Source organism: Canis lupus, chromosome 5 (genome assembly GCF_003254725.2).
Source record: "Canis lupus dingo isolate Sandy chromosome 5, ASM325472v2, whole genome shotgun sequence".
Classification (NCBI taxonomy): domain Eukaryota; kingdom Metazoa; phylum Chordata; class Mammalia; order Carnivora; family Canidae; genus Canis; species Canis lupus.
In genome coordinates this window covers 19,484,614-19,498,665 of record NC_064247.1, presented here as the reverse complement: position 1 = coordinate 19,498,665, position 14,052 = coordinate 19,484,614, and the positions used below count along the sequence as shown (strand labels likewise).

The following is a 14,052-nucleotide window of genomic DNA, read 5'->3' as shown; positions in this document are numbered from 1 at the left end:
AAAAATATCCCTTTGTTTCTAGATACCAGCAAAAAACAATTAAAGATATAATTACAAAAATGACATTTAAAATAGCTTGAAAAGAAAAAAAAATAGCTTGAAAAACATTGAATTTCTAGGAATATATGGAAGAACTTTATACAGAAATTAAAAGAAAATCTACATAAACAGGATATATTGTGTTCATAGATTAGAAGATGTCAATTCTCTCCAAATTATCTATAGTCACTGTAAACCTAATCATAATTCCTTGAAATCTGTGTCGTGTGTGTATGTGTCAGTGTGAAACTGACAAACTGATTCCAAAACTTATACGGCAATACAAAAAATTAAGGACAGGATAATCTTGAGGATATTCAGAACTGGATGACTGACTATACTGGAAATCAAGACTGATAGAGCTACACGAACTAAGACAGTATGACATTGGTGCAAACAGAAGGGTCCAGAAACAGGCCTCTACATCAGACACTTGATTTATGACAAAGGCACAGCACTGGGAAAAATACAGTAAATGGTGCTGGGTCCATCACCTGAATGGGAAGAGTCAAAAAGCAGACACTTCTGGGAGGTTACAACACAATGTCTTCATGACCTTGGATAGTGATTTCAACAGGGTAAAATAAACATTAACCCTGAAGGAAAAGATTGGGTCAACTGTACTACATTAACATTAAAAAGTTGGGGATCCCTGGGTGGCGCAGCGGCTGGGCGCCTGCCTTTGGCCCAGGGCGCGATCCTGGAGACTCGGGATCGAATCCCACGTCGGGCTCCCTGCATGGAGCCTGCTTCTCCCTCTGCCTGTGTCTCTGCCTCTCTCTCTCTCACTCTCTGTGACTATCATTAAAAAAAAAAAAAATTAAAAAAAAAAAAAAAGTTGTTTTCATCCAGCCATCAGGGGTGAAAAGCTAGAGCCAGAGGATCTATGCAATGCATATGTCCAAAAACTGTAAGTGGCTATTTTTTTTAAAACTCCTATAAATCAACATGTAGCAAGTCAGTAAATCCAACAAAAATATAGGCACTTATACTTAATTAGGTATTTCACAGAAGAGAATAGCCCAAGGCCAATAAGCATATACAGAGATGCTTGTCGTCATTAGTGAGCAAGTCCAAATTAAAACAATATCATGCACCTGCCGTAATGGTTAACATTTAAAAAACTCAAAACCAAATCTTGAAAAGGATACAGGGCAACTGGAGCTCATAAACTGCTGGTGGGAGTTTCAGTCGGTATGATCACTGTGAAATTGTCAGGCAGTGCCTAGTAAAGACAGCCCTCTACCTGTGACCCATGTACCCTACGATAAAGCAATTCTGCTCAGTTCATGCCAACAGAAATGCATTCGTGTGGGCATTGAAACACATGCAAAGGACTACTCCTACTTTTTTTTTTTAATTTTTATTTATTTATGATAGTCACAGAGAGAGAGAGAGGCAGAGACATAGGCAGAGGGAGAAGCAGGCTCCATGCACCGGGAGCCCGACGTGGGATTCGATCCCGGGTCTCCAGTATCGCGCCCTGGGCCAAAGGCAGGCGCCAAACCACCACGCCACCCAGGGATCCCAAAATGAATGAATCGCCCCTTCTATCCCAGCTCTGCTGCACCAGCCCTTGCCTCTTGTTCCTTCATTATTCAAACTGTTTTATGTGTTTACTTCATACTTCTCTCTTGAAGCAAGTAGGGTAAAAATGAGTTTGTAATACCTTAAGAGTTTTTAAAGGAGCTAAGAAATCCACACAGAAGCAGGTTGCGATTCTGGTGAACCCCAGAAAGTCTAAGCCCAGTGTCAAGGGAATTTATGTTGAGGTCAAGTGCCCTGGCCAAGCCCTTGAAACACTTCAGGTTAAGAGCCATGTAGGTTTCTCCCCACCCCATTTGGGCCCCACCCCCCTACCTCTGTGGCCCTCATGCTGCTTTTCCACAATCCTTTAAACGCTCTTAATCCTTTAGTCCACCTAGTTTGTGGACTCCTTAAGAAACTAGGCTGTACCTAAAGCAGCCAGCAAATGTAAGGAAAAAGAAAGGATTCCCAGCACTGCACTTGGTGGTCTGAGTGGATCCAAATGACAGAAAGTACCCAACACCACACATACATATGTCCCTCTGTTCCTTTCTTGGTCAACTACAGATTCCCAACAGCCCACCAGGAAGTGATGAATGTGGAAAGGTACAAAGCAAAAGATTTTACAAGACCACCAAGGGCAGGTAAGCAGTTGTTTTTTTTTGTTTTTGTTTTGTTTTTTTTGTAAGCAGTTGTTAATAGGCTGCAGAGACACAGGTTAGCTTCCTGGCTTCACTACTTAAGACATCTAGGCCCTTGGACAAGCCAGTCCCATCATCCCAGGGCTGTTACGTTAAGACTATAGCTGTGCACAGTTCTCAAATAATGGTGGAGATTAAAAAGGGAACAGCAAATGGTGGTCCTTGGAATCTCAAGCAGCAAAGCAAATCAACGGTAAGAAAATTGGTCAATTTCCCATGAGACAATTATCTTGGCAGTGAGCTTTGAAACACAAAAGCACCTCTGAAATCCTGTAAAAGATGGCCTACCCCTAATTTAGTCAAAATGGAAGAAAGTCTGTTTTAAGAGAATACATTTTTCCCCCTCCTAAATTCGACAAATTATAAAGTAGATGGGCCTACGGGCGGCGCAACAGCAAATGCGATGGAAAGCGGCAGTCACCACTAGGTGCTGCTCAAGAATCGGCTGTAGCCTGTGTCCCCCCCCTCCTGTCAAGACTCTCAACCCTGTCACCTGTTTTTTGTTTGTTTGTTTTTTCTCGAAAACGACAAACTTGACAAATGCTTACTGAGTCTATTTCCGGAAAAATGTGTGTTTAAATGAAAGCCATTCCACACGCCAAAGGTACAACAAATACTTTTATTGCACATTTATAAAATCTGCATAGTTGTATCAAGTGTTCTTCCTGCCTACTATGCTCTCATTCATGTTAAAATTTGGTTGAAACACGTATCCAATCTGGAACCTTTTAAAAATGGTCAACAGGGGATATTTCTCTCTCTACATATACATATATATAGATTTTTCTTTTCTTTTTACAAACCCATATCCCTTATCTTTTAGAAGCAAAAAAAGGGGAGGGGTATTCAAATGTTTTTTTCTTTTTTTGGGCCAGCAGCAGCCTTTGACATCTATTGTTGACGATTTTTGGATGCTACAAGATTTTACTGAAACAGTGAACAACTCTCACAATGCTATCGTGACTCAATCATGCTTCATGACGCCGTTCTGTCTACGGTCCTTAGTGCTTTCCTTTCTTTACTCAGGACTGAGTGTGAGGTTTTCTGGTTTATTTAAAAATATAAAAATAAGGGAGAGAGAGAAGAGAGGAAAGGCAGCTTTCTTTTGACTTTGCAGCATCTTGCTGCCACATGCCCTTATATTTCTACCCACATGTAAAAGGGCAGCAGTTCATCAGCAACTCACTGTCATCTCCTGTCAAGAGACAGGCGAGGTTTAGATTTCTCATCTCTTGCAGTTAAGAACTTTTAAATGTCACCTGTATTTGATAAAATAACTAGTAGCTGTTCATCTGGTTCAGGTTCTGATGGATCACCCTTGTATTCACTGTCAAAAATATTTATGCCTGAAGGATAATTTTAAAAGTGGCAAGAGGCTTACAAAAGCCCAGGCACTTTTGAAGGTACAAGAGTCATTTAAGGTCTTCTGACATAATTCAATACCTTAATACAATGGTTCTTGTCTTTTTTTAGTGAAATTGCTTTTATGATTCTGTACCTAAAAAGTGCAATTTTATTTTCAATCCTTCTTTACACGCAGAGCATGGTTGGGTCTGGATCTGAATCTTACTTTCCCACCTAATCCCTTCCCCAGGGTAAACACTGTGACAACAGACTTCTGTGCAACAGGCAGGCAGCCGGAGACCAAACTGGACCTTGACCATGTGGGGGCTTATTTCACTGTCACAGCTGAAACCCCCTGAATTGACTCCATGACAGCTGCAAATCGGCTACAAAGGTCATAGGGAGAATTAGGTCGAATAGTTGGAGGCTCCTTCAAGACAATGATTTCTGCAGAAGGATCTAGTAGCCTTGGTAGAAACTCCCCTAAGCACAGTTGTAGATTTTCTGTGGAAGGAAAATGAATGGTTACATATACAGCTAAACAGTTCTCTGAGTACAAACTAGTTAAGTCTGCAACTATAATGGGAAAACCTTCCATAGAGCCCACTCATTCTCCAACCTCAGAGGTCAGAGCATGGTGCTGGCCAGCTAACAACAAATGATGATTCCTTAAGTCCAAACCAGGAACAAAGAATACTTGGCCAAATAAACCAAAGCACTAGGTCACTGCTTTAAGCCATGTGATGTGTGACAGGATAACACTAAATATTCATTTCATTGTCAGGCCTTCTAATGTATCATCCTTTTAAAACTTGAGAAAGTGGATTTGATACTCTATGCCATTAACACAATAGTGCTATTTCCTTTCAATGATTAAAACATACTAGCGTGTACACATGACCTTAAGTAAAGCTCTACCACATAGTCCTACAGAAAAATTGAAGACCTTAAAAGGAAATTTGTAACTACTAATTATAGAATTTTCCAGTAAATATTATAAACATGAATACTTTAACAAGTCAATAGAATATCTTTACATCAGTGAGAAACTAACAAAGAAGCTTCATGTTAGAACATATACCAACTTTCTATGTCTATCAAAACTCACCCAAACTCTTTGGCACCCTCTCCAAAATGCTTTGGACAAGCAAGGCTATTCCACTTACCATTTTATTAATTCTGATGGCATCATAGCTAATAAGAGGTGTTCTGTCTTACAATTTCAAGTCATGGGAAAGTTTAGTTATGGCACCACCAGGCTTGACAGATCAAAGAGTAATACAAGTCTGACATTCCCAGAGAAGGGTAATTTTTTTGAACAGGGCTTGCAGCCAGGCTGTTTGCAGAGGTGCTTTAGTGGCCACAGAGGAGGTAAGGGAAGCTAACGGGGACAAAGGTCTAGGATCCTATCCCTTGTTTCACTAGAGCAGATCCACTTTTAACTCACTTATAGGCTTCAATAATCCTTTAAAAAGGTTTGATAACCAGGGCTGTAGAGTGAAAACACTGTCATTTCTAAAACTGTGAAGAGCCTCAGAAGTTATTGCAAGTGCCAACAACAACATACCAGCAATATCTTGCCCAAGGTAAGAGCACCAATGGTTTCTCATGATCTCAATGGCATGTAGGTCATCCTTGGAGATGTCATTATTAATGATAAGGTGAATGCAGGGAATGATCAACTCATTCATCACGTTAATGCCCTCTGTTACAGAGTGGTCATCGTTTGTTTCAAAGAGAGAAGCTGCTTTGGCATTCAGCTCCTACGGGTAAAAGGCAGATTGGGGGGGAAAAACAGTCTGAAACAGATAAATACCTATTTCAGAAGAGCCTAAACAAGTGGTTCCCAAAATTTACTGCATGTTGCCTGGGAATCTTTACAAACTACTGGTGCCCCACCCCCGAGCATGCTGATTTGATTGGTATGCAGGTGACTGGGGCACTAGGGTTTTATTTAAAAGCTCCCAAGGTGATTCTAATGCAGCAAGGACTGTGATCCATTTACCTAAACTTGCAAGTCAAGGTCTTGCCTATCATTGTTTCTACTAAACTGCTCATTCAATGGCTCTCAATCTCCACTGAGCATCGGAATCATCTGCAGAAGATACGCTGATGCCTAGGCCTCTCTCCAGAGCCTCTGGTTTGACAGTCTGGGGAGGAGTCACCACAGGGTGAAAGTTCCCTAAGTGACTCTAACACACACTGGGGGTTGTGAGCCCATGATGCAAAGAACTTCAATCACTATTACCACCGACCAACGGAAGATGAGCAGGACTTTCAAAATGTAATCTGTACTTGGTGATTTAAAGCATAATAAAATTCAGACATCACAGCTACAAGTCCTCTTTTTCAGCTCCAAAACGCCCTGCCACATCCTCTAACTGAAGCAGAAATCAAGGTATAAATCAGAAAATGAAACTCTTGAGATGAATATGTGTCATGACTTAATCTCTTCCATCTGGTGTTAACAAGGCAGCAACAGCAATGTTGGCTGGACTCTTCTCAGGAAGAGCAATCGTGAAGGATGTCAGGGAGGACAAATCCAGGCTCCCAATGTGGGGAGAAGCTTGCCTTTTGTGGTTCTCTGAAGGACAAGTACCTGTCCAAACCCTTGGAGAGGCAGAGGGCATCCAGGTCTGCCATTCTCCACGAGGCCAAATGCCAAAGAGGCCAGGCTAGACATTCAGTGCTGTAGGACCGTGAGATTAACAGAACAGCAGGACCAAGTCTTATGGTTTATACCTTTTTTAAAAAAAACCCGGAGTCTCTTAGGGGTTGCTAAAATTCCCATCTACTAGCTTAGCAGGTAGCATTGCACAGAATGTAGAAAAAACACTGCATTCCTTCAACATGTATCTGTTGCATGCTTACGATATGCCAGGCACAGAGAAAACAGCAAAATAAGAAAAGGGTCTGTGCTTGAATTCACAATCCAGCAGAGAAGCAATGTAATGATAAACACCATAATGCAGTTGTACATAGAGGGCACAGAGAAAGGGGTAACTGATTCTTGTCCTAAGAAGGGGCTAAGAAGAAGGATATTCATTTAAGTAACTTAAAATAATCTGTTTCAATTTACAGCTGCTCTCAAGAGTCTAGAGAAATCTAAAACCTATCGAAGATTAGTTTTTAAGTTGTATTTCTTTGTGGCTTCAAGGAACAGAGATGAGGACAAAATAATAAAGATCGTTAAGGCTTAATGAGCAGTACACACCAGAAGGCATTTTCTTCGGTACAGAGCGATGACCGATTCCTTCACCCCGCGGCGGGGCCCCTTCGTCAGCAGAGCAGCATTGCTCTGGTAGGCATAGACCAGGTAGGACAGTGCCTCTTGGTACCTTAAAGAATGGTAGATCATCAATAGCTGAGTGCTCCTTTCTCCAAAACCCAGGGCTTCGACCCCTCTGTCCCCCAGTGCAAACATTTACATGGCTGCAGTTACAGCCAAGTCCTCAGGACAGAAGCAGTGCAGTGCCCTGGGAAAAGCCAGAGGCCCAGAGACTGCAGTCACTCTCAGCTCTTCTGCAAACTGGTCAAGAAACCCAAAGCAAGCCATGAAACTTCCCTGGGCTTCCTGGATTCTAAACCAAAGGCGGGGACTGTGTGATTACTAAGGTCCATTCCAACTCTAAAATTCATTTTCTGAGTTCATCTTCATTTATCACAAAGAAAATCTGGCCATTACGTATCCTCACCAACATATCTACCACTGCCTGAAGGATGGCCTACCATGTGTGTTCAGTGAAACAGTGGGCAAGGCAGGGGTGCCCTGGTGCGTGGGGCAGGAGAGGGGATGCGCGGCCACAGTTCTTGGTATTCCCAGGTGGGCATCTGTGTGGGTAGTTAAGAGGGTCGTGACCAATAATCCAAAAGACATAAAAGGCCCACATACTTTCCTTTCTGGTAGAGCTCCAGGCCTGTTAGGAGATACACAGACACTTTCCGAAACAAACTATAATCTTCATGCCACTTCTGAAAAGGAATGAATGCCATTAGCGATTACGGTCACCATAAACATCACTACCCTTTCCCACCATGGTAAGTCTGACACTGCGTACAAGTGCTTATCCAGCACTTATGGCCAGGCACAAAAATCACAAACACAAGAGCTTTCTGATCATGACATAGTCACCATTTACAATAAAGTCCACTGTTGACCTTAATTTTCAGTGACCTGTTAGTTCTTCTGAGGAACAGAAATATTTATTTCATGTGACCTTTAGAATGTATTATCTTAATTTCCAACACCCCCATCAAGGTCCTGCAGCTCTGGTTTAAACAGATGCCTGTCGGGCAGCCCCAGTGGCGCAGTGGTTTGGCGCTGCATGCAGCCTGGGGTGTGATCCTGGTGACCCGGAATCGAGTCCCACATCAGGCTCCCTGCGTGGAGCCTGCCTCTCCCTCTGCCTGTGTCTCTGCCCCTCTCTCTCTGTGTCTATGAATAAATAAACAAAATCTTAAAAAAAAAAAAAAAAAAACAGATACCTGTCGAGTTCTGACAAAATTGTGCACCTTCAGGAACCACCGTAGGACAAGGCCGTTCCAATTACACAGAATGACACTCAGCTCAGCAGGTGTCAGAGGCACACTGGGTGTCACAAAGCACTGTTTCACTTCTAACACAATGCTTTTGGGGAAATTTGTATTTATATATGCATTTTAATGAACGGAAATTTCATTTCAAATATAGAAATATAAAAAGCCACACAATGATTTTAAAACAAACCAAAACCAGGAATCAAGGCTAAAGTAGGTATTAAAAGGAAACGAAATGTTAATTTATTCTAACAGAAAAACGGAACAAAGAAACAGGTTATTGAGGGTCAGAAAAGATCATTTATCTATTCTCACCCACTTGTGGTTTTTGGGGGGTTGGGTGGGGGCAAGTCAGTTTGCGATAACACAAAATTGTTAGCTTGGCCTTAAGAAGTAATATTTTGTTTTATAGACTTAAAAGATTTCACCTTGTACTCTTCCATATTCATGTCATCTGGACCAATCTCCTTCAGTTTAGCTTGAGCCACCTTCATGATGCTGATCGATCTGTGTGGGACAAGGGTCAGAAAACTGTGAGGTGCAGGGCACAGCTTTCCCAAAGTCAGAGGAGGTCACGGGGCCCAACCTAGAAGCATTGGGCAATGCACCTGAGCGCTGCATCTCACCTTTCATCATAGCTAAGATTTTTATCTGCAAACTGTTCCAAGAGGGTCCGTTCTACAACTCTCTTGGGTGCCTCATTTTGGAAAAAGTAGACCAGCACATGCTGGAGCCGAGGGTCGCTGTGAGAAGTGGGCGTCTCTTTGGCAAGCTGGTAGAGCCTGGAGTATTCTTCATGGAATGCCTATTAAGGACAAAACTGGTAGTCAGAACAGGGTGCGCTGTGGGGTTCTGCTCACAGAACCTGATGCCTATGGGCTAGAGAGATTCTCGTAACTCCAAGGAGACTTTTGAGAAATTCATATTGGGGAATTACAGAGGCAACCACGGAATCTATAAGTTGTTTGCATTTCATAAGGGTGAGAACTCCTGTGGCACCAAAGATGTACTGCATTCATGAGAAACTCATTTTTCTCATAAGGTTTTAAGAAAAACAAATATTTAGTACTAACTAGCTCAGGCTAACCTTGGGTTCCAAGGACCTGAACTTTTTAAAATGCACATAAATGCAATTTATTCAAGTACCTTAAATTTTATTCAGGTACCTTAAAAAAAATGGCCTACTTTCTTGTTTTATGGCTCCCAAACCATAAAAGCAATGCCTCACTCCCAGCTTTATTAACAGATATCTATCTCCTAAGGACAACAGGAAGTCCCCCAGGCCAGGCCTAACATAGTTGGGCATAGCTCAAGAATGCTATGCTAGCACTGAGGGGAGGCACTGTCAGTATCATGGGAGGGACTGTCCTGTCTATTAGTGTGACTGGAAATGGAGTTTTAGGTGTTACTTGAAGGAAAAACATTCTTCATCCCATTTTTTACCGTCTAATAGAATTATGGTCTTGTTACTATGATACCGGTGGTATGAAGATTAGATTTTTAAAAAGAGATACCTTAATAAGCCCTGCTTCAGACCCATCTCGGTCAAAGGTCTGACGGGCTTTAGCTATGGCCAGGATGACCCCTTGCATGGCGGGGCTCAGCATCACCTACCACAAGAGGGCACAAAACACAGAGAGAAAAAGAAGAGAAGAGAAGTTCAAAAGAAGACTGAATGGAAGAAAGGTGAGTAGGCTGCTGAAGGGAAGAGTGGCAGTGTGCGCCCATGGGCAGCAACTGCTAGCGGTCCAGATTTGTGCACCTGCCCCCATGCACACCCAAGGCCCCGTCCCTGTACCGTGTGGTGAAAGCTGGCTCAGGAAGAGCTGTTCCTATATACTCTAATTTAGCAGATAAAAAAGAGGGACATCTGAGAGCATCTACAGACGGCACTGCGAAAAAATCAAGCTAAATGATAGCTCTCCCAGGGGAAGTGTCCACAGTGAGAATTTCAGTGGAGTTCTGCAATTTGGCTGCGTATCCCAGTACACAAATATTTTATTAGAGTTCTACTAAAATAATCAGTACGCTTAAAACAGTCTGGAAATTAGGTGATATACAAATATGACTTTATAAAACCAAAACTTTTCAATGATCTAGGAAAAAAAAATATCCCACAGGAATAAAAAGAACCCCAAGGGATAGGATTCATAACTGTTACATGCAGTGCCAACTGAAAGGGACCAACTGCAAGGAGCTTGGGATCCCACAGCTTCTTCCAAAAGCTTTGGAATCAAAAACTTCAATTCACATTTGTTTTGCTCACTAGACAACTGAAAATTTTATATTTGGAGGGAAAACGATAAACTAATATTTCCAAAGACAAAGGCTCCTAATTTAAAAGGCCTTTTTTTTTTTTTTTTTGCTCAAAATACCAAAAAAGTAACTGAGTGCTACCCTTCCGAGCCATCTAGACTCTGAGGTGCCTCCATCAGTATACAGTATATGCCTGGGGAGATATATACCAGGCGCAGCATTCAGTGGGAATGAGGCTATCTTTTACAAAACAGCATATAAGGTCAAAACCAGGTGGGCCCTCTTTTCGTTACATGTTTCAATTACAACTATTTGTTCCAATATTAACTATTGCCAAACATCTTAGACAAGTATATCAGTCACAGGGGAAGGAACAGAAGACTGGAGACAGACAGCTGAATCCTGCACTCATCTGTGTACCTCCTCATCATATCCATCTGCATCAGATCTAACCAGAATCCTTCCCACACTGGGAATCTCGACTTCAGAGGCCTCAGAATTAGGCTGGGCGGCAGACTCTGCGTCCTTCGCCTTTGGGGGCTGCTCTGACTGCTCTGCAAGGTTTGTTTCCGGGGGCGGGGGCTTCTCGGGTTCAGCTTCCTGAAGCTGTGGCAGCAGGATGGAGAGAAAGAGTAAGGACAAAACAGGAGAAAGAGAGAGGGACCGGTTAAATGCAGCAGAGACACAGTAATAGAAATGTGAGAAAGTGGCGGTCATGGCTGCGAGCCCACCCCTCCTGAGTGTGGGCTTCTGCATCACTGTCACCTCGCTCAGCGCCGCTTCCACGCCGCTCCTCTCGTAGGCACGCGCGGTATTGGCAATGGCCTGTGCCGTCTGCTCCTTCACGATCACCGCGTGCTCGGATGCCAAGCAGCGGACCCCGTGAGAAGAGGTTGCTGAAGGCTCTGGTAATGAATGGTACAAAGGGATTAGCATCTGATGGTGAGTGACGTCTAGAATACTCTGTGTAAAAGGGCAAGCAAGACAGACACAGAGGTTCATCTACAACCCTTTTAGCAAACATTTAAAGTAGAATCTGCAAATCTCCCCTAGAACCTAGTGACTCAAAGAAATGTCTACTTCAGAAAGAACCCACTGATGGTTTCGGAAAATTGAATGTGCTCCCAACTTTGTCATATTGCTTTACGTTAATGAAGGCTTCTGACAAATGGCCTTCCGTTAGGAAGACTGCCTCTGGGGAATAGGTTTCATAGAGTCTGCTTAGTAATCCTACCATAGCTTCTCCGGCCACCTGGGAAACCATGAAAACCGAACAGATGAGAAGTACAAGGAGCTGGTCTTTCTGCTCTTACTTCTGCTCATCGCAAAGGACACCCTCAAGCCACAAGCTATTCTGTCAAGTTGTGCAACACCAGCAACGCTTCGTGCAACATCAGCTACACTTGGACTATACACAGTGCAGACCGTGGAAGCCCTCAGTCAGTGGAAGCGCCAGAGCTGGCTGACGGGGGGCATGGTGAACACCGCCAGATCATGGAAACACGGGCCCTCCCCAGTTACCTGGGGACGGAGAGAAATCCTGTGATGCTGAGCTGGTGGAGGAGTCCATTTGTGGGATTTTGCAAGACTGCTCTTCTTCCCACTCCTCGACTTCCTGCTCAAACCTCCAGTTATCTTCCTGAATGTAATGCTTCAGCTCAACAGACAGGGCATCCACTTCTCCTAACATCTGATCTGGTTCACTTGGGGCTGCCTCTGAGACGAGAACGAAAACAGAGTTAAAATGCAGCGCCATCCAGCTGAAGGTCACAAGGAATTAGAAGGTCCTTTCTAGAAAGAAAACAAAAGACACTTTGTCCTTTTTCTTACTCCACACAAAAAATACATACATACATAATCCATCAGAAGTAATGACAGTATAAAGCCAACTATCATAGCACACTAGTAACAGGGCCTGGCAGATTAGTAGGTAGGCATGCAGAGGTATCTGTTGAATGAATGAATGAATGGATGAGTGATAGAAAGCAGGGATTTGGAATAGAGGCCAAATCACTGGCAAAATAGCAAGAACAGACCCAACATTTAGAAATCCAGAACAACATTAGATCCAGTGGAAATTTCAAGTTGAACAGTTTTATCAGTGTAACCACAACTATTACTGATAAAAATACCCTTCTTAAGATGGTTAGAGATGAATTCCAAGACATCTATACTGCTTCAGGTCCACATAAGTGGGTGGTATCAGAAAGCAATGTGATACAACGGTTAGATGGTAAATAATACCTGGGGGATAATTTAAGGTTTGGAAGAAAAATGGCAAGGATATCAAGAACATATGAAATCTCATTTTTTTTTTTTTTTAAGATTTTACTTTTGTTATCTCTACATGGGGCTCGAACTCATGACCTAGAGATCAATAGTCGCACATTCTTCCGACTGAGCCAGCCAGGAACCCTGAAATTTCATTTCTAATCCTGTGACCAAATCAAAACAAAAAGCTTACAGTAGAACAACACATCCACTCCCGGGTTGCCTTTAATTCATCTTTTCATTAAGTAAATGACAGTTTCCATTTATCAGTTTCTATAGTATAAAAATGAACCATATATGTAATAACAAGGCTCCTATACACTACCAACAATAGTCCAGTCATTTGTACAACTCCCACAAGCAGCTGTTCCTGCTCTGGTGCTGCAGAGATGCAATTATGAAGAGCAGTTACTGCTAAGTGATCATTCTGTCTCTCCCCTGTCCCTGGCCACACCAGCAGATCAGAAAGACAGTGCACCGCCTGAACAAAATGCCTTCTGTGTTTTCTTACTTACTCAACCCAGTACAGTCTGAATATGAAACGGAAAAGTCTTCCATGATCTTAGATGCAAAATGCTGCTCACAAGACTTCTCCCAGAAAATGTAAAAGGAAGAGAGAATAATGTAAATGGAAGAAAGCACAGAATTTATTTTATTTAAGATTTTACTTATTTATTTGAAAGAGAAAGAGAGATAGCTAGAGAGAGCATAAGGGGAGGGCAACAGGGAGAAGCAGACTCCCCACTGAGCAGGAAACCAGACTCAGGGTTGGATCCCAGGACCCTGGGATCACGACCTGAGCCAAAGGCAGACATTTAACCAACTGAGCTCCCTAGGCACCCCCCACACCACAGAATTTAGAGTCAGAACTGGATCTGAATCTTGGGCCTGCCATTTGTTAACTGGCCGTGAGTCTGGAGGAGCAGAGTACCTCAGCTGGAACACATTGGCAAGAAGAATTCCTAGCCTGTCTTTTAGAGCTTTCAGTTATGAGAGAAATAAAGTTTGAAAGCACATAGTAAGTAGTAAAGTTCCAATATAAATGATAATGATTGCTCTCACAATTATAGTATTATGAGAAATATGAAATTGTTCAGGCAAAGCCACTAAAATTTAGCTATTCTCAAAGGGTCCAAAAACATGTGCACAAGGATGTCCCTAAAAAATTAAAAAACAAAAACAAACTAGAGACAATATAATGGTCTGTCAATGGAGGCTGGCTTAAAAAATTATATATGGAATTATGGATGGAATTATGATGCAGTTGTTAAAAAGAGTTGGTTCTATTTATAAAAATACAGAGATTAAAAAAATACAGAGATTACCTAATACATATGAATGATGAAAAAGATGCAGAGTAGAATGAAAAAATGTCCCA

The 14,052-nt window shown here is 42.4% G+C and overlaps 1 protein-coding gene across 12 annotated transcripts in view; it reads right to left on the bottom strand.

Moving 5' to 3' along the window:
* Positions 1-2,872: 2,872 nt before the first annotated feature.
* Positions 2,873-14,052, bottom strand: part of USP28 (ubiquitin specific peptidase 28) — a 64,811-nt gene continuing 53,631 nt past the window's right edge. For 6 of the 12 annotated variants that reach the window (XM_035715993.2, XM_035715992.2, XM_025465480.3 and 3 more), the window contains 10 exons: positions 11,925-12,119; positions 11,169-11,308; positions 10,824-11,009; positions 9,662-9,757; positions 8,774-8,952; positions 8,576-8,654; positions 7,504-7,583; positions 6,826-6,949; positions 5,179-5,374; positions 2,873-4,115 (listed from right to left, as the gene is read on the bottom strand). In XM_035715993.2, coding sequence (XP_035571886.2) covers positions 3,940-4,115; positions 5,179-5,374; positions 6,826-6,949; positions 7,504-7,583; positions 8,576-8,654; positions 8,774-8,952; positions 9,662-9,757; positions 10,824-11,009; positions 11,169-11,308; positions 11,925-12,119 — 1,451 coding nt within the window. In that variant the 3' untranslated portion in view covers positions 2,873-3,939. The remainder of the gene's footprint in view (positions 4,116-5,178; positions 5,375-6,825; positions 6,950-7,503; positions 7,584-8,575; positions 8,655-8,773; positions 8,953-9,661; positions 9,758-10,823; positions 11,010-11,168; positions 11,309-11,924; positions 12,120-14,052) is intronic. The other 6 variants (XM_035716000.2, XM_049109948.1, XM_035715996.2 and 3 more) reach the window with 3 other exon arrangements.